This window comes from Herpailurus yagouaroundi, unplaced genomic scaffold (assembly GCF_014898765.1).
Source record: "Herpailurus yagouaroundi ecotype Mexico unplaced genomic scaffold, PumYag 186, whole genome shotgun sequence".
In the NCBI taxonomy this organism is placed as follows: domain Eukaryota; kingdom Metazoa; phylum Chordata; class Mammalia; order Carnivora; family Felidae; genus Herpailurus; species Herpailurus yagouaroundi.
In genome coordinates this window covers 29789474-29810514 of record NW_024412417.1, presented here as the reverse complement: position 1 = coordinate 29810514, position 21041 = coordinate 29789474, and the positions used below count along the sequence as shown (strand labels likewise).

Below are 21041 nucleotides of genomic sequence, written 5' to 3'. Positions count from 1 at the left end.
CACACACACACACACCCCTAAACCAAACATCCATTCAGGTCACTAGAATCCTCAGAATAGATACTGTATCCATTAAATAAGAACAGAAAATTGTAAGAACATTAAATAATAAAGAGCTCGTGGAAATGAAAAATAAGAAAGCACAGACCTATATTTCACCTAAAAGGTTAGAAGAAAAAGTTCAGTGAATCTACAGAATGTAGAGTAAAGAGACAAAGAAATGGAAAATAGTAGAGGAAGAGAAAAAGAGACAGACACACAAACCAGGAATAACATCTAAACAAGAGTAACAGAAGTGAGAAAAAAAAAAAAAAAACAGAGGAAAGGAAATTATCAACAAAATCATTTTAAGAACATTTTCCCCAGTAAAAAGACAAGCTTCCAGGCATGCTGAGAGCCAAAAAAAAGAATAAAAACAGACCCACTAAAGTGCATCATCATGAAAATTCAGAAGACTAAGAACAAGTAGGTTCTACAAAATTCCAGTGAAAATATGGGCTTCCTATTAAAAAAAAAAAAAATCAAGAATGAGAACAGCACTAGAATTCTAAACAACAGCACTAAAGCTGGAACATAATGGAGCAATACCTTCAAAATTTCAGGAAGATTTTAGAAAATATGCTCCACCAAAATGGGGGAGAAAAGAAAGAAACAGGAAGATTAAAGGATCCAGCCACCAAAAAAGAAAGGGCAAAAGAAATTTCTATGATGATGAAAAAATAGTCTTTTAAACCCAAAGCTATGGAACAAATCTAGAGAGTAAAACCAACCAATCTTGATTAGGCAGGTTATATCGATCTGGAAGAGATTTCTTACATATATATGATTGATGGGATACTTAATGTGCTCAAAGGTACTGAACTCAGTTTTACCACTGGAGGAAGGCTTTGTGACTGGATAGAAAAAAAGAATCATTGACTCTAGGTAAAACAGAATAATGCACAGGACAGGAAAATAAGATGTATAACATGGCTCAACTGTGAAGAGTGATTACATACTCATAATAATTAAAACTATGAATATTAATTTACAATTACTGGGAGGATAGGGAAGTGAGAAGAATGTGAATGTGCGGTAGGGGTGAAGAAACTTAGAGGAATCACACTTTCCTGTTTGAAAACTTACTACAAAGCTACAGTACAGAAGACACTGAGGCACTGGTATAAGGACAGACATACAGATTAACAGAATTCAGAGGCCAGAAATATACTCTCACATTTACAGTCAAATGATTTTTATTTATTTATTTATTTTTGAGAGAGAGAGAGAGAGAGAAAGTGCGAGAGGGGGAGGGGCAGAGAGAGGGAGAGTCCCGAGCAGGCTCCACAATGTCAGTGCAGAGCCAGATGCAGGGCTGGAACCCACTAACTGAGATCCTAACCTGAGCCAAAGCTGGACGTTTAACCAACTGAGCCACCCAGGCGCCCATACAGTCAAATGATTTTCAACAAAGGTGCCAAAACAAGTTGAAGGAGAAGGAACAGTCTTTTCAACAAATGCTCTTGGAACACATGAACATCCAATATGCAAAAGAACAAAGTTGAACTCCTATCCATCCACCTCTCAGTGGATTAATTAATATACAAAAAATTATACAAAAATTAATTCAAAATGGATTTCAAAATTCAAAATTTAAGAGCTAAATTTTAAAACTCTTACCATAAAAAAAGGCATCAATCTTCATGACCTTGGATTAGGCAATGGTTTGTTAAATAAGAGACCCAAAGCACAAAAAACAAAAGAAAAAAAAATAAAAAGTTGAATTTCACCAAAATTAAGAACTTTTGTGCTTCAAAGTACATCATCAAGATAATGAAGAGTCAAGCCGCTATGGACCTGGGGTAATAATGATATGTCAATGCAGGCTTGTCATTTGTAACAAATGTACAATTGGGGTGGAACGTTGGAAACAGGAGGTTACATGTTTGTGAGGACATGGGCTATATGGAAACTGTACTTTCTGCTTAATTTTGTGGAGTATTGAAAACTGCTCTAAAAAAATAAAGATTATTAATTTAAAAAAGAAGTACCCATATGGCAAGGCTGCTGTGAAGACGATTAAATGCGAGATGCTATGTGGAAAGTGCTTAGATCATTGACATATCCTAATTATTCAGTAAATATTACTAATTAATAAAAAAAGTCAATCTGCAGAATAGAAGAAAGTATTTGTAAATCATATATCTTATAAGGGATTTGTATCTAGAATATATAAATAGCTCCACAACTACAATAATAAAAAGACAACTAACTCAATTAAAAACCGAGTAAAGGATCTGCATAGACATTCCTCCAAAGATATATACAAATGGCCAATAAGCACATAAAGATGTTCAGCGCCATTAACCAACAAGGTCCTGTAAATCAAAACCACAAAGAGATACCACTTTACCTCCCTTGGATGAATATAACAAAAAATATAGACAATACCAGGTATTGATAAGAATGCAGAGGAAATGGAACTCTTATAGACTGCTGGTGGGAATATAAAATGGTACAGCTACTTTAAAAGTTAGGCAATTCCTCAAAAGCTAAACATATAATTAACACATAACTCAGCAATTCCACTCTCAGGTTTATATCCAAAATAATTTTAAACATATGTGTTCACGCAAAAACATGTACACAAATATTCACGGCAGCATTTACAACAGCACAAAAGAATCAACAGCTAAAGTGTCCGTCAACTGATGTGTAAATAAATAATGAGTGATACATCCAAATGACAGAGTAGTATTCAGCAATAAAAGGGAATGAAGTATTGGTATGAAGAACAACAAAGGTAAACCTTAAAAATATTATGCTATATGTGTGTATACACACACACACACAGGAAAAAGAAATTTGTGTAATTAAAAAAAATTTTTTTAGGTTTTATTTGTTTTGTGAGAGAGTGAGAGCGAGCTTGAGCAGGGGAGGGGCAGAGAGAGAGAAAGAGAGATTCCCAAGCAGGCTCTGTGATGTCAGCACGGAGCCTGACATGGGGCTCCACCTCATGACTCGTGAGACCATGACCTGAGATGAATCAATAATTGGATGCTTAACCAACTGAGCCACCCTCCAAAACTACTGTAATTTTATTACAACAGTTCATTTCACAGATGAACATACTGTGGCTTAAAGCTTATCCTCCAAAACATGCAGGAAGTACAAAAATAAATTTATGCAATTAGTGTGCAACAGACATTAATACCGTTCATAAACATCAATTTTAGAAAAGAAATTTAAATAAAGGTTATTAGAAAGATAAAACACTTGTTACCAGTTGCATTTGAAACTAAGATTTGCCAAGAGTTATAGTGACTTTTTTTTTATAGTGACTTTTAATTCATTTACCAACTCAGCACTTTGCCAATTCAAGTTATGTGTATCTCTTCAACCCATGACATCCTTTCCACATTGATTGTAAATTCCATCACCTTTATTAGCATTTTAATCACAGAGGCCTGTAATTACAACAATCTTATTTTCCTCAAAAGAAAAATATTTATTTTAAAGAACTCCCCTGACCATGATTATGCAGTCATTTAAAAAATGTTGTTCCAGATTTGGTAGGTGTTAATTGAAGGCTTATTAAATAACTTTTATGTAAAGACCACAGAGAGTAACAGCTTTACAATTAGCTTTGTTATTCAATTCCCATAGCTCTTCCTAAAGAAATAAGGGGAAATGATTACAACAGAAAATTTCTGTTTTCATCAGTTACTTTTACACTATTAACTCTGAAGAGATTAATTGGCTTGCATGCCCTCTCTCCACCAAAACAAACATCCATTTTGGATCTATTATACAGGGAAAATGAAAGAGGCCAAAACTACAAGTGCCCTTTAATTGTATCAAAGTTTACAGGTAACATACACACTTTAACGAAGAGATATATTGATTTCTTTAGCAAACAAAATTCTAGTAAAATAAAAATCAAGTCATATTTTGTATCAATAAGTTTCTCAGTGGTTCTTAAAATCCTGTAAACAGTTTAACAGGGGCGCCTGAGTGGCTCAGTGGGTTAAGCATCCAACTTCAGCTCAGGTCATGATCTCACAGTTTGTGGGTTTGAGCCCCGCATTAGGCTCTGCTGCCGGCTGGGAGCCTGCTTCTGATTCTGTGTCTCCCTCTCTCTGTCTGCCCCTCCACCACTCATGCTTTGTCTCTCTCTCTCTCTGTCTCTCTCTCTCAAAAATAAATAAACATTAAAAAAATTAAAAATAAATAAAAATAAAACAATAAAACAGTTTAACAATGTAAAATACAAAATCATATGAATGTAAAGAGGAAATAATATTCCACTTGATATAATGAAAAATATCTCAGGATGATTAGGGTGGTAAGATATTCTGGTTAAGTAAATCTTCTAACTTAATGACAAGTATATATATATATATATATATATATACACACACACACACTCACACATATATATGTGTATATATATATGTATATATGTATATATATGTATATATGTGTATATATGTATGTATATAAGAAAAAATACCCATTATATGATAGTCACACTAAAAATTAAACAATAAAATAAAAATCTAGTCTTCAACAGGCATTTTGCAAGGCTACACACTTTCCAACAGAGATATCATTGTTCAAACAATTCTAAAGCCTAAAATAGTGTTTCTCCCCTCCACACACATTTTTTTTTTTTTTTTTTTTTTGCCTCAGAGCATCTGAAGGACTTTCTCTTTAGCAACAGTCGTTCTCTAGCCTAGGGCTGAGAAGAACACATCTAGGGCAGAAGTTCTTAATACTGGATGCACTTGAAACACTTGGGTGCTTTAATAATTTTTTTTAATGTTTATTTATTTTGAGACGGGGGGAGAGAGAGAGAGAGAGAGAGAGAGAGGGAGAGAGAAAACAAGTGGGGGATGGGCAGAGACAGGGGAGACACAGAATCTGAAGCAGGCTCCAGGCTCTGCGCTATTAGCCCAGACCCTGACGCAGGGCTCGAACCCAGAAGAGGTGAGATTATGCACTGAGTCGAAGTTGGACACCTAACCGACTGAGCCATTGGGTGCTATTACAAACTAATGGGGTCCTGGCCTGGTCTCTTCCCCAGAGATTTGTATTTAATTGTTCTCAGGTAGGGCCCCATTTGGCTTTCTTCCTTTTTGACTTTCTTTCCTTCCTTCCTTCCTTCTGTCACAAAAAGGTATATGTGAGGTATAATTTACACATACTTATATACATATATCAGAGTATAAATGTGATTAAGAATTAATACAATTCTGCATCCATCACTAGAATCCAGTTTGAGAAAACTTCCATTATCTCTCTGCAGTCAATCTCCTCTCCTATTCCTGGCCTCAGGCAACCACTGATCTGCTTTCTAGTCCTTTAGCTTTTTGTAGAAATTCCATATAAATGAAATCATGTAATGAATAGTCTTTTAAATCTGGCTTTATAAACATACCATATTTAGGTACACCCAAAACTTCCCATGCCTCAATATGTTGAGCACTATTCCACTGTATGGACAAAACAAACTGTGTTTATCCATTCACTGGCTGATGGATGTTTGCACAGTTTCCAATTCTTAGCTGCTATAAATATGGCTTTTATTAACAGTTCCTTGCAAGTGTTTGTGTGAACATATGTTCTCATTTCTCCTGGATAAATACCTAGGAATGGAAATACTGGATTGCAGTTAAGTGTAAGTCTAACTGCCCAACTGTTTTCCAGAGTATCTACGCCATTTTATACTAATACCACCAATGTGTGAGATTTAGTTTCTTCACATTCTCATCAACATTTGATAGTCACTGTTTTTCTTTTTTAAGTTTTTATTTATATATCCGGAGTGAGAGAGAGTGGGGGAGAGTGGCTCACAAACTGAGCTGTGAGGTCATGACCTGAGCCGAAGTTGGACGCTCAACTGACAGCCACCCAGGCACCCCTGATAGTCACTATTTTAATAACAGCCATTCTAGTAAGTATATTAAAACACTGTGGTTTTAATTTGCATTTCCCAAAAGACTAATGATGTTGAGCATCTTTCACGTGCTTTATTAGCTATTCATGTATCTTTAATGAAATGTCTATTGAAGTCTCTTACCTACTTATTAATTGGGTTGTCTCCTTACTATTGAGTTGTAAGAAATTTTTTATATATATTTCTCCATTGTAAGACATGATTGGAAACGTTTTCTCTTAGTAGCCTTTAAAATTTTTTTCTAGTGTTCTCAAAAAGTGGCCATTTTTAAATCTGGTGAATTTATAGATTTGTTTTCTTTCTATAGATCTTTAAAAAAAAAATTTTTTTTTTTAATGTTTATTTTTGACAGAGAGAGAGACAGAGCATGAGCGGGGGAGGCGCAGAGAGAGAGGGAGACACAGAATCCGAAGCAGGACCCAGGCTCTGAGCTGTCAGCACAGAGTCCGACGCGGGGCTCGAACTCACAGACTGTGAGATCATGACCTGAGCTGAAGTCAGACACTCAACCGACTGAGCCACCCAGGCGCCCCTTTATAGATCCTCTTTTTGGTAAATATATTTTCTTACAGAGGTGTTATAGTTTTAGTGCTTACATTAAGTATATAATTAAGTATAAAATCTATTTTGAATTAATTTGTATTAAATTTTATATAATTTTTATATAATTTTTGTATAATCCATATTTTACATATGGATATCCAGTTCTTCCAGCACTGTGTTAAAGAGACTATCTTTTCTATTGGCATCTTGTCTCTATTTTGTTCCACCGGTACATGTATATTCTTAATCTAACACTACATTGTCTTGAATACTGTGGCTTTATAGTTGTGAAGTTGTGAATCAGATAGCGTAAGTTCTCAAAAGTTGTTTTGCCTTTTCAAAATTGTTTTGGCCATTCTAGGGCCTTTACAATCCCATATAAATTCAGTATCAGTTTGTCAATTTCTATGAAAAGTCCTCTTGAGATTTTGTTAGAGACGGAATTAAATCTATGAGTCAATTTGGAGGTAAGTGCCATCTTAATCGTACTGAGTGTTCCAATCTACAAACATGGTGTATCTCTCCATTTACTTATATTGTCTTTAATTACTCTCAGTAAGTTTTATAGTTCTCCGTGTATAGGTCTTGCACTTCCTTTGTTAGATGGGAGTCCTCAGTATTTTATTCACTGACTTTTGGTCTAGTTCCTAATTCTTTTCTTCTACTTAACTTGGATTTAGTCTTGTAGCTTCTTGAGATTGTAATTTGATTACTGATTTTAGATATTTCTTCCATGATAAGATAAGCATTTACAAACCTCTTAGTACTGCCTTAACTGCTTTCCATAAATTTGATGTGTTTTGATTTTATTTATAGTTAAAAACCTTTTCTAATTTCCCCTTTGATTTCGTCTTTGACCTGTGGTTATTTAAAAAGTTATTTAAGCTGTGGGTTATTTAATCTCCAAATATTTAAAGTATTCTTCACATCTGTGCTGTTGACTTCTAACTTAATTTTACTGTAACTGAAGAACATACTGAGTGTTATTTCTACCCTTTTAAATTTATTAGGCTCATTTAATGGCCTAACACATATATGGTCTATCCTGAAGAATGTTCCATATGCACTTGAAGAGAACAAGTAGGCTAGTGAATGGTATATTCAATAAAAGTTAGTAAAGACGGTTGATAGTGTTCACTACTGAATTCCTACCACCTAGAATAATGCCCTGAACCCAAAAGGCACATAATAAATTAGCTGCTGATTGAAAGATTACTTTGTCTTCACCACTGAAGTCTCTTTCAAAATCTTTAACTGCATCCTTCACCTTTTCTCAAGACAGAAATTATTTATAGATCAGTTACATGGTGTCATTTTAACCTTATTAGTTTCAGCTCACTATTTTGAAACATATTTATCACATGGATTTGAGAATCAAGAAGGCACATGCTTCATCAATTCAAAACATTTCATAAGTCATTATTAATCTAGTCCCTTAAAAATATTTCTATTAGAGGGGCGCCTGGGTGGCTCAGTCTGTTAAGCAACTGACCTCGGCTAAGGTCATGATCTCGCGGTTTGGGAGTTTGAGCCCGCTGTGCTGGCAACTCAGAGTGCTTCGGATTCTGTGTCTCCCTCTCTCTCTCTCTGCCCCTCCCCTGCTTGCGCTCTCTCTTTCTCAAAAAATGAATTAACATTAAAAAAATTACAAAAATATTTTTATTAGAAGATTTGTCTGTCAACAATAACCTCTTTTCAAGAGTACCTTTAAAAGTACCTTTCAAAAGAATTCCAATTTAAAAAAATGAGGCCACAATAGAACTCAAGATTGTAAACTTATGGATGGTCTGTAGATATATTCAGACGTTGGTGAAAATTCTGATTTCACTCTGTGATATTAGACAAGTTTCTTGATTTTTCTACACTTTAGCTTATTCATTTGTAATGTACAGTTAGGCAATGTTCAACATCCAGTTTTTTGACAATTTCATAAAACTTCTCTGTGAACATATGGTAAGCAAGGCACTTTTCATTATACAACTGGATTTTCAATACAAGTTTTAAATACAGAGCATTCAGGGGCGCCTGGGTGGCACAGTCGGTTAAGCGTCCGACTTCAGCCAGGTCACGATCTCGCGGTCCGTGAGTTCAAGCCCCGTGTCGGGCTCTGGGCTGATGGCTCAGAGCCTGGAGCCTGTTTCTGATTCTGTGTCTCCCTCTCTCTCTGCCCCTCCCCCGTTCATGCTCTGTCTCTCTCTGTCCCAAAAAAATAAACGTTAAAAAAATTTTTAAAAAAAAAAATAAAAAAATACAGAGCATTCAGAGTAACTGGGTTTAGCTCAGTTGTATTTGTTCACATAGTTCTTTTGCATTTTTCCTAGTATCATAATACTTTCTGGGTATTTCACTAAAAATCACTTTTAAAAATCATTCTTTGGCTACACTTAATTTAAGCATAATTCAAATGGGACATTGTTTTTCTATTTTAGGTCAAACCATATGAAACTCCTGATACTTAACAATTTTCTGATATACAAAGACAGCAATACCATATGGTTCAAACTAATACATATGTATGTATTTTATTTCATCAGAGATGATTTGTTAAGCCTAAGGAACTGATAAAAACTGGGGCACAAATTTTGATTCACTGCATGAATGGAATCCATTCAAAGTCTTCTTTATTTTTCCAGACAAGTTACTACTACCTGGAAATATATATTTCACGTATTATTTAAAAGATACTTTTGAGTACCTAATAAGTATCAGGCACTCTTCCAGGCACTGAAAATAAAGCAATGAATAAAAGTAAAAAATTCCATCTTATCTCCTCTCACTTCAAGTGAGAGAAAAAGACACACACTTACTATATTAGATAGTGATAAGTACTAAGGAGAAAAAATAAAGCTGGGGAAATGGATATAATGTCAGGTGAAGAGTGTACGTGCAATTTTAGATGGGATGGCAAATTAGGTCCTGAATGAGAAAATGACTGGACTAAAGGACCCTCAAAACTGAGAGACCTAGCCATATAGGTATCTGGGGTAAAATCTAAACTTGTTACCTCCACTGTCATAAGCTCCCTGAGGACAGGGACTTTGTTCTAAATTATTTTACTGCCAGTCCAGCATGTATAATGGTTCCTACTGTATTGTGGACACTCAACAGAATATCTGCTGAAAAGCTAGTTAATGGAAAACTTGTATTTATATTTATATAAACAAATACATATAAGTGCTTAAACACACACACTGCAAATTGTTTTTACCACAACTGATAACCAATAGCCTTTCCACATCTGTTTTCATGTACTATCTCTTGTGGATTATTCATAGTTGGTTGCCACTGAATGTAGTTATAATTAAGTAAGACTTATAATAACTTCTCAATATCTATTTTCTGTTACAGTTTAAATTCTAGGAGACTAGGAGCCAAGTCTGTCTTGCTCATCACCAATCTCCAGATTACACCCTGCCTGATCTGTTAGTTGATATCTGTATATAGTGAGAGGGGCCACTGGGATATGAACGGCATATGATATTTTCCTAATTAAGAGCTATTAAAATTTTCCACTAGCCAAAACTTGGCTCCTCTTTTATTACAAAAGGAGTTCTGTCAATGAGATAATTTCTCCTACAGAAAGGGTTATGGGTAGAATAGAACTTAATAATCAACTATTCAATTTGACTGTTTGTACTTCTAAGATAAAAAAAATACTGCAGAGTATCAGCTTAATCAGCACTTACTGATATAGCTTAATCAGTAATCAACAATCTGGCCTTGAAGACTGTCATGTGATATATGTTTTATTATTCAGAAGTTATCAATATTGATCTCTAAATTTCAAAAGATGATTAACTTTAAAGAAATCAGATCAAGTCACATGATAAGGTATTTCCTTAAAGTTGCAATAAAAATCATGAAAAACCCACTTAAGAATAAATTCTAAATCAATAAATTACCTTAGAAAAAGTTACAAAGAAAAAATAAATAATGGGTTGCATCGAATATACTCAAGTTTAGTTAGGATATATTAATATTCAACTCATACTAATAAGCCTTTAAACATATGCAATGTTGAGAAATGGGTAAATATCATCCTACGATTTAATGAATAAGTGAAATTGATTTTACTGCCACCTGGCAAATCTATTTCTGATTTTGTTTTAGCATCTGAAAAAATCACCACATATACATATCTATTCTCTGTGAGGAGTTGAGAAGGGTCAAATCTACACTTCTTTATGTGCTAGTACAGTGCAGCAAACTATATTAACAATGTCTCTTCCTCCAGGGAGTCTTTCTGATTCCTACGACTATGTTGTCATCCACTCTGGACATATCCTCCACTTCACCTTCACACTGTTGACTAAACAGATTTATAATGATTTTTCAAAGTGCCTTCATCACTTGACTATAAATTTCATGAAGAAAAGGGCCATGCAACTATTTCCTCAAGTGTTAAGGGCCCAGTTTGACTCCCTTTATTTCCCACACTGGTATCATGCAATAAATGGTATTTTCATGTTGACATTAATGATTATAGCTCTCTAGGGTCTTCCAACTACCATTTACTAAATCTCTTCCCAACTCTTCTTCTACTTTTACCTTAAATTCAGGTGTTTCTAAACATCCTAGCCTACACTCTCTTCTCTAGTCATGCTGTCTATGTGGTTTTATTCAATCACTCCTAAGGCTACAACTATTACCTGTAGCTAGCCATGGTAGACTTTTACACTGGAGGCTTTTCAGTATTCATACCCTTGTCTAGTTACCTCCCTTTTGAATTTAGACCATTCTTGGGAGAAGCTTTAAATAAAAGAATACAGCAGAAGTGACACTGAGCCAGTTCTGGACTAAACATTAAGAGTCCTGGCAGATTTGATTTTTGTATGTTTTGTTGGAGTCTTGGGCCACCACATAAAAATTCTTGCTACCCTGCTAGAGAGATCACATAAAGAAACCGTGGAGCAAGGAAAAGGCTCTGAGACTACATGGAGAAAGATAGCTGTCCCTGCATCCCAGGCTAAGCCCAACTTCTGAACAACCCACAAGCTCAGTGCGGCCACATCAATGGCCACTAGTGAAACCAATAGAAGAACCACCTGGATGAACCTAGTTCAAATTGCAGAACTATGAGTAATTAAAGCATTTGCTCTTTGAAGCCACTTAGTTTTAGGCTGGTATGTCATAAAATAGATAAAACAGCTAGTAAATTCAAAATCTAATCTCTAGCCCTGATCACTCTCTAGAGATAACAGACCTAATTTCAAACTCTAAATTTAAATTTCCATATAGATATCAACTGCATTTCAAATTCAACATTTGCTAAAATGGACTTCAGTATCTCACCTATTTCCTATCTAATACTGTGTAGGCTGCTGATTTTAAGTTTGTATTCCTCAGGATTCTTTGGATCTGGAGTATCTCTAGAGATTTCTTCTATAACAACCCAGATGGATATGTTGCAATTCCATTTCTTAGTCCCATCATATCATGGGTCACAAAAACTAACTGTAACCTCAGAAATAATTTAACCAAATTATTGTCCAATAAAAAAAAAACAACACCTAAAAAAAAAAAACAAAAAAACAAAACACCTACATACAAGCAAAGTACAAAGAGACACTCTTTATCTATATGACTTTGGGCAAGTAACTAACATTTTGAACCACAATTACCTCGTGATATACAAGAGTTTGGATATAAATGATCTGATTTTACAACAGAAATTAAGATTTCATTTTTATAATGACATTTTGAATGTAGTAAATTACTAGAGGCAACACAGTGCAGTGGTTAAGAGCACAGAGCCTGGGTTCAAATCCTTGGAGAAGTTACAGAGCTATTACTGTCAGAACCAGGATTTGAACCAAGATTCTGCCAATTAATAGCTCTGTAACTTTTCCAAGCCTCAATTTCCTAATCTGTTAAATGGATATAAAAATAAGTTTATAGGGCTATTATAAGAATTAAATGAGCCAATATTTCTAAAATACGTAGAATACTGTAGAACATATAATTTTTAAATACTTCTGGTTTCTTCAGAAAACTGTAATCACATGTTTGTTTTTTTAATGTACCATATAATAGACTAATCACTTTATTTTCATAAATGTCATTCCTGAAATGTCTCTAAGATACCAACATTTAATATAATTGGTTTCTACTTAACCAAAATTCCTGCCTTTAGATCACTGATATTTTTTTAATAAGGTAGTATATACTTTGTGATACAGTAGATTATTAGATATAATAAGAAATCTTAAATGATGTGGGTTTGTCTTAATCAGGAGTAATAAATATTATTTTCTCATAAAGAATGTTATATCCGTTTCATAAAACAACTTAAAAAAGATTTACTACTTACCACTGATTGTCTTAGGCTTTTTAGCTATATATTCTCTCCATTTTCTTGAACTGAGTTGGCTGGGAGGTGGAATAAGTATGTTACTAATAGTACATGGCAATACAAAAAGAGCACCAACCTGGATAAAACATAACATATTATTAGTGCCTGCACAATGACATTAATTCTTAAATAGTGTCATCTGATAAATTTCCACTCTAATTTCATCGATACAGCATGTACTCTGTAATGCTCTCTCACAACAACTCCACTAAAAAAACTAGAAGAACAAAAACAATGCCCAAACTGTATTTAAAAAAAAGTCAAAAACCAGACAAAGGTAGTCAAACATAGGCTCCCTTTTCCACTCAGTTATATATCTCTGAAACCTTGTTATTCACAATATTTGCTTCAAGTTCAGGTTGTCGTGTCATTTCTTTGTATATCTGCAAACCAGTGAGAGGCTGGGAATTGAATTCTATCATCAAAAGATTTTTGTCATACTTGGCCATAATTTTACAACCTTTTGACTGGATGGATTATTGTTCTGGTTTCAAAATTACAATATACCTGTAGGTAATTTCAAAACTTTTGTTCCGAGAAATCAGAAATTTAATGCTAATAAGGTATAAAATGCAAAGAAACCCCAAATCATATGCCAGAAAACATACAGCAGCTTCTGTCTGATTTATGAGAAAACTCAGCTTATTCATCTTTGTATTCCCAGGGCTGAGCATACAGATGTTTATTAAATATTTGTTCCCCCCAAACCAACTTGTTATATTTAGGTAAATTCTCAATTTGATTAAGTACTGAATAAAACAAACTGCAACTCTGAAAGCTACATTTTGCCCATTATTCTAGAAATATAAGCTACAACAATCAGTATATCCCAATAAATATGTTTTGTTTTGTTTTGTTTTTAACTCTGGGGAAATCTAAGCAAGACATTTGCCATAGATCTCAAATCTAATGAAAAGTCACTTTTAACTGTCCTTTGTAGATGGATGAATCAGATGACATGTGATACTAAGCGAATACTTTTATGTATTAGTTTCTTTACTATTTATTATCTTTAGCTATGTATTCTTAGATATACAAATAAGTATATTAGGAGCAATTAAGAAAGAAAAAATTAAATGTTTATTTTTGTTATTACAGACAAATCTTTTTTTATTCTAAGTCAAATGTATTTCACATAATTAAGTATTAGTCACTAAAAATGAAAATATTACCAATAGAAAATAATCATTAAGTATAAAAGATGTATATTTAACTTTTGAAACACTAAATCCTAGTTCTTCATACTTACATAAATAAATAAGATTAGATAGCCCAAAACTGGCCCAAAAGATAGACAAAGTTGTAACTTGAGTATGCTAGAGCAGAGCCCAGTCAACACCTTCATTATTTAATATTATAGTTATAGCTTAATAAATTAGAGATGTTAAATGTGTTTCAAAGTACAACTTAAATACCATATTATTTATTTTATATTATTATATGTCCCACCCAGCCAAAGTAGCCCTATGTTTGAAACAGCTTATTCTTGAATACACATTCATTACAAATATGAAAATAAATATTTCTAAATCCCATAAACTATAATTTGCTACAAAATATATGTATGTCAATTGCTTATACTGTGTCCATAACAAACCTGGATTCTGATAACCCGTTCTCACTCATGCACTAATCATTAGATATGCTCTGAGACCAGAGGATGGTGCTTCTAGGTTATCATTCTATCTCCAGAATTTAAAAACCAAATAATATTTCAAACCTGTGTCTCAAAACCATGATTCAGTCTTTTCAGTAGGCATCCCCTAAACAAACAGGCACTATGGCAATCCTGTTTTTAACCTTGCAAATTCTCCTCTTAAAAAAAAGATTTCCTGCCTATGTGATTAGTAGATATCATGGTTCCCTAACAATTCTCGTACCTTTTACTAATCTAATAACATTAGCTTTACTATAAAAGGTTTTTATTTTTCTTCTGGAGCTAATCTAACTTTTTTTTTTTTTTTTTAAAGTCAGAAGTTGACTTAAGATCATATAAATCACTATGCGGTGCCTGAATGGCTTGGTTAAGCGTCCGACTCTCGGTTTCAGCTCAGGCCATGATCTCAAGGCTTCATGGATTTGAGTCCCACATCAGGCTCTGCGCTGGCAGTGCGGAACCTGCTTAGGATCCGATCTCTCTCCCTCTCTCTCTCTCTGCCACTCCCACCTTGTGCTGTCTTGGTCTCTCTCAAATTAAATAAACTTAAAAAATTTTGAAGATCATATAAATCACTAGAATTTAAGTACGATGAATGCTTCCTAAGGAGGGGCTTTGTCCATTTTATTCTCTCCAGTACCTGAAACAAGCAGCCGGCACACAGCAGGCAGTCTCTCCCCAGCCCCCACATGCAAATTGTTGAATAAACAAAAGAAAACCAATTTATGAAGCAAAAGAATTATTTCAAAGAATGAGCATGCAAATGAAAACTAATTTTTTCAAAAATGTAAAAGACCCAATATAAAAGGAAAATACAGTGCTTCACATTTAGAGGTATGTTAGCTAAATTATGTTTCAAAAAAATATCCCTTTTGCTGCATTAAAGTAGGAACATATATACAAAGTTCCATCATTTATTTGTCCCTTACTGATAAAGAATATTTCACAGTCGTTGTCCAAGAAGCAATAAAAATGACAATCTAATATACCAAATTTAGAAAATTGAAAACACGATATAAATATCAATAGTTTCTTTTGCTTATAGTATTAGTGTTGTCTATCTTCAATAACTTGATGGATTAAGGATTATTTTATACCTGTGTTAAATTACAGGTCTGTGTCTGATCTTGACTTGAAAAATTATCTATAAAACTAATTCCTAAAAGTTTCATCTTATCTTCAAAACATCTAGAGGATATTTGGTGCTTTATATCCTTTTCAGGAAAATATTTCATATATGCCTGTCTATCTTTTGGGCCAGATAAACTTCAAAGACCATAAAAATTGGGGCACCTAGGTGGCTCAGTCGGTTAAGTGTCTGACTTCAGCTCAGGTCATGATCTCGGGGTCTGTGGATTCCAGCTGTGCTGACAGCTCAGAGCCTGGAGCCTGCTTCCGATTCTGTGTCTCCCTCTCTCTGCCCCTCCCCCACTCACATCTCTGTCTCTCAAAAAGTAAATAAACATTAAAAAAAATTTTTTAAAAAGACATAAAAATTAGCAACCATCATTTATGTCATACTTCACAGCTTATAAAATATCTTCCAATTTGGTTTTCATTACAACTTTTGAAATAGGTAAAACAGGGATTATTACAGTTTACAATTTTAAAAGCTATAAGCCAGTGAGTGGCAGAGCTAGGACTTAAACCCAAGTTTTCTAAAGTACATACTCTTTCACTTGAGACTTTCTACCCTACCATGGTCCTCCCTTCCCTTATTCGGTAACAGGTGAGATTATTAATGATAAATGATATTCTCATTTCCTAGAATGAAGAGCCCCCCCCCCCCCAAATTAGATGAACTAGATAAGGTTACACAGAGAACTATTTAGTTACTTGAGTTAAAACAAAGACAAAATGGGGTGCCTGGGTGGCTCAGTTGGTTCAGCATCTGACTCTCACTTTTGGCTCACGTCATGATCCCAGGGCTGTGGGATGGAGCCCTATGCTGGGCTCCACACTGAGCTCAGAGCCTGCTTAAGGTGGTCTCTCTTTCCCTCTGCCCCTGCCCCACCCCACCCCACCCACCTCTGCTCACACTCTCTCTGTTAAAAAAAAGAAAAGAAAAGAAAAAAAAGGAAGATTTTTTTTTTATTCTTCATGCTTTCTTCTTTTTTCTTTCTTTCTTTTCTACTATGCCACTTCACAAGACTTCTGTGTGCATATTTTTGTAAAGATGTTTAAAGTAGGTCCTCCACCCTATTACACTAATTGCAGTCGGCTTATTTTCTTCATAATTCTTATTATTTGTTTTCTGTTTTTCCCACCAAAATGTAAATTCCATGAGGAGAGTCTTCATCTGTGCAATCCATCACTAGATCCCTAATATCTACCACAGCGTCTAGCACATAATAGGATACATGTTGGATAAATAAGAAAAGATAAGTTTTAAAATTTCAAATTTTAGCATATTAGGTATTCTTTAGAGGATGAAAACACAGGCTAATATCACACTTCAGGCTGTTCCTTCAAAGGCTACTTCATCTAACAAATACTTTGGGGCACTACTCAAAATTTTAATTTCCTGGAAAAAGAGGCTGCAAGTCAAAATGTGAAATTACTGTATAGTCAAGCATCTTAAGGCCAAAATCATATTTCTGTAACCATATCAATTTTCTAAGGGAACTATAACCAATATTTGATTATAGTGCTATAGGGAAACTATAATTATAATTTTTCTCCATGCAACTCTGTTTGAAATACTTCATTGTTAAAACAGTTAATGTTATATAAATATTGCCAATGAATATTCTGTGAATCAAAAATTGTTTTCAAAGAAACACAGTAGTGAAACAAATAACCAGAAAGAAAAGCAAACTTCTGGTTTTTCCCATTAAACACTGTAGTTGACTTTAAATAGATGAGTTTAATATACACATGTATCTAAATAACTATAAATTATTAATAACTACATTATATAAATAACTACAAAATAGCCACAAATCTTATAACCATCACTAGAATTAAGAAAGAAAAACTGAAAATTTACAAATGATAATTCAGTGAGGCTTTAGAAACTTTTCTCACTTCCACCCACCTGTCCTACCATGAAAAAGATAATGCAAGCATATGAGTATCTCCTCACCTAACTGAAATCACATGTTGAAGGATTAGATTGTTGAAGTAGATTATCAATAATATAATATGGTCTCAAATTTTAAAAGTAACAAAATCACCAGTCATGAAGCTTATCTTTGAAAATCTAAAAACACAACATCATTTCCTGTCTGCAGAGGACTTTGGTATTATTATGGGAAGTCCAAAATATTTTAATATCTGTTAGGACCAAAATCATGTTATGTTCAAGAAGCAAAATCATTATGCAAAAACAGATTAACAAACTACATTCTCTTTTATTCTTTCTTTTTTTTTTTTTTTTTAATATATTTTAGAGAGAGAGAGAGAAAGCGAGCAAGCAAGCAGGGGATAGGGGCAGAGGGAGAGAAAGAGAGAGAGAGAGAGAGAGAGAGAGAGAGACCCAAGCAGGCTCCATGATCAGCACAGGGCCCAACACGGGGCTCGATCCCATGACACTGGTATCATGACCTGAGCCAAAACCAAGAGTCATACACTCAACCGATTGAGCCACTCAGGGGCCCTATATTTCCTTTTTCAGCACATCCTTAAAACAAAACAAAACAAAACACCACCATACCTTGCCACGCAGAGAAGAAATCTGCTCCCATAGCAACATGGAATTTTGTTTGGTATTGTTTTGTGTCAACCCTCTGCATTAAAGTTAAAGAAATGATACAATGGTAACTGAGAAATAATTCAACTCCCTAAAACAAGTTTGATTCTCTAATTCACAAGGTGCTTAAATTATTAAAAATTTTAACTGTAAGAATTCACAATTACTCCTTTCCTTAAGGAAAATTATTTTTATAATACTGAAAATATACCAAGAAATAATGTTTCTATGAAAAGCATTCCCATACACTATGAGAAAAAGAGATTTGTAAAAATGATGTTTCTGCACAAAAATTTAAGAACACCATGCTAATGTTCCATTTCCAGGCAACAATTTCTTTTTATACAAAATGTTCTGTTCTTAGGTATATTTCTAAAAACTCTTTCCTTAAAAGAGAGTCTAAGATATGTTGAATATTTGCAGGTATGTGAGATGGCATTTATATTTACCTTAGTATGCATACAAAGATACAGTGGACTGGTGCTTATATACCCCTCCTGCCGAAGGCGAGAGAAACATCTGAACATTTCAGGAGTATGTAAGTTACTCTGTTTTTCTCCACAGATTCCTAACATTTTTCCATTCTCCCTACCCCATTAATGATGAGTAGCAATACCAGAAAGTCTTTTGCCTATTCTAGACGCATAAATCTAGTACTTGAAGGAAGATTTTTTTGTTTTTGAAAGTTGCAGAATATCTCTTAAAACAATGGCAATGAAAAATATGCTGAATATTATTAAAGAAAAAAAATCCATCATGGTCCAATATCTAAAAGTGAAGGAAACATTCTACGTGACACAGCAAATATAATCTAAAATGAATACGTAAATAAAAGGATACAATTCAAATTCAATGTCTGACATATAGCAGGAGGGCAGATCTGATAATTTTATTATCTGCACAAATTCTAAAGCAGAGCCATAATAATGGAAAACCTAGGAAAGAAATAAGATTATGTAATACTTTAAATTCTATAAATAAAAGTAAATAAATTAGCAATTAGGGCTTAACACTAAAATGGATGTTTAAAAGCAAGTATTTACACATTATGCAAGCCAAACATTAGATCCTCTATAGCAGACAAGAGTTTCTTCCATTCTAATTTTACCTTTCAGAGTAGAGACAGACATAGAGATTTCTTAGTAACTGAAGAGTTTTAACAGAGGGAAAATGAGTCTAGAAAGAGGCAAGCAATAGAAGACAGGAGTTCTCAACTTTTCGTGTTTATTTTCAGTAAGACAGACAGATGACCCAAGAGGCTAGGATGTTGAAGAAACAAATTTAGACGGTCTGCAAGACTGAGAGAGAGAAAGAGAAGATTCTCTGGTATGAACTTAGATTGAGTGGTATGTTGAGATTAATAAAATAAAATAAAAATAAAAATAAAATAAGATTCTTCAAAGAAATGCTGAAGAAATTAAGAGAACCAGTGAAGCCATTAGTCCTAATTAGCAAAGATAGCTCCACTTGGAAAAATAAACTTGCAGTATTTCTTTGGGCAGAACCTAACAGTGAAGGAGGACAGGTATTTTAAGAGTTGAGATGAGAGTATGTCACTGGAAGGACAAAGAAAAGCAAACATATCCTGAGGAGACTACACAAAGTTTTAAACTTGCAGAAAGCTGAGTAATTTCACCATATACAATTATGCATATATATATATACACATAAAGACACACATACACTTACAGAGTATATGTGTATGTGTGCATATATACACATGTAGAGAGAGAGAGAGAGAGAGAAACAGAGACATTTATTAAAGAGGTTTTACCCTAAGATTTCCATCGATAGCAGCAAAATTTAAATACATTATTCATATTTGAATAATGAATGAATGAATAATGAATACAATATTCATAATATTAGAAAAAAAACTATTAACAGTCCTGTGAAAGATGGCCATGGTAGTTTACTTAAAGTAACCATTCTGAACAAATATTGGGAAATGTGTTCACATCAGAAATATGCCCCTTTTATACTACCCTTTGATCAGAAAATATTACCCATCAATCTGACATCATTGTAACTTCATGACTGTTGTTTTGTACATTCTTGAATTCTGTCTTTCAAAGTGAATTTCTAAAATGTTTCTACATAAACACATCTTACGTTATTTTTCTAATATAAAAAAAAGGTCAACTAAACCCTTTTAAAATTGTTTTACTTTATAATTACCTGCATTTTAAGAATAAATCTATGGAGATATGGGACACAAACTAACACATCTTAAACTGTGAAAGAAGCAAACGTATGGTACTGGAATCCCTTACCTCATTTAAACTTTGTAATAACTTTGTAAGGTAAGTGTGTTCTTGTCTCCATTTCACAAATGAATTAATCAATCTACCCAGGTTACCACAACTTACAGGTAACAGAGCCAGGTTTCATTTTTTTTTTTTTTTTATTTATATATGAAATTTATTGTCAAATTGGTTTCCATACAACACCCAGTGCTCATCCCAAAAGGTGCCCTCCTCAATACCCATCACCCACCCTCTCCTCCCTCCCACCCCCCATCAACCCTTAGTTTGTTCTCAGTTCTCAACAGTCTCTTATGCTTTGGCTCTCTCCCACTCTAACCTCTTTTTTTTTTTTTTCCTTCCCCTCCCCCATGGGTTCCTGTTAAGTTTCTCAGGATCCACATAAGAGTGAAACCATATGGTATCTGTCTTTCTCTGTATAACAGAGCCAGGTTTCAAACCCCGGTCTACCCAACATCAAGGCCTGCTCTTTTTCCAGTGTATCACATTCCCCCCGAACTGAGTCTTAAAGGTCTCATAGCAAAGTCCTAACCAAAGGAAGTTTCAGGCCTATATTGATCTAAGGTTAGGATCATTCCATTTTTTTTTTTTTTTTT

The 21041-nt window shown here is 34.1% G+C and overlaps 1 protein-coding gene across 4 annotated transcripts in view; it reads right to left on the bottom strand.

The window, feature by feature from the left end:
* MTBP (MDM2 binding protein) overlaps positions 1-21041 on the bottom strand; it is an 80170-nt gene that overhangs the window by 43103 nt on the left and 16026 nt on the right. For all 4 annotated transcript variants that reach the window (XM_040494328.1, XM_040494330.1, XM_040494327.1 and 1 more), the window contains 3 exons: positions 19022-19116; positions 18146-18218; positions 12792-12909 (listed from right to left, as the gene is read on the bottom strand). In XM_040494328.1, coding sequence (XP_040350262.1) covers positions 12792-12909; positions 18146-18218; positions 19022-19116 — 286 coding nt within the window. The remainder of the gene's footprint in view (positions 1-12791; positions 12910-18145; positions 18219-19021; positions 19117-21041) is intronic.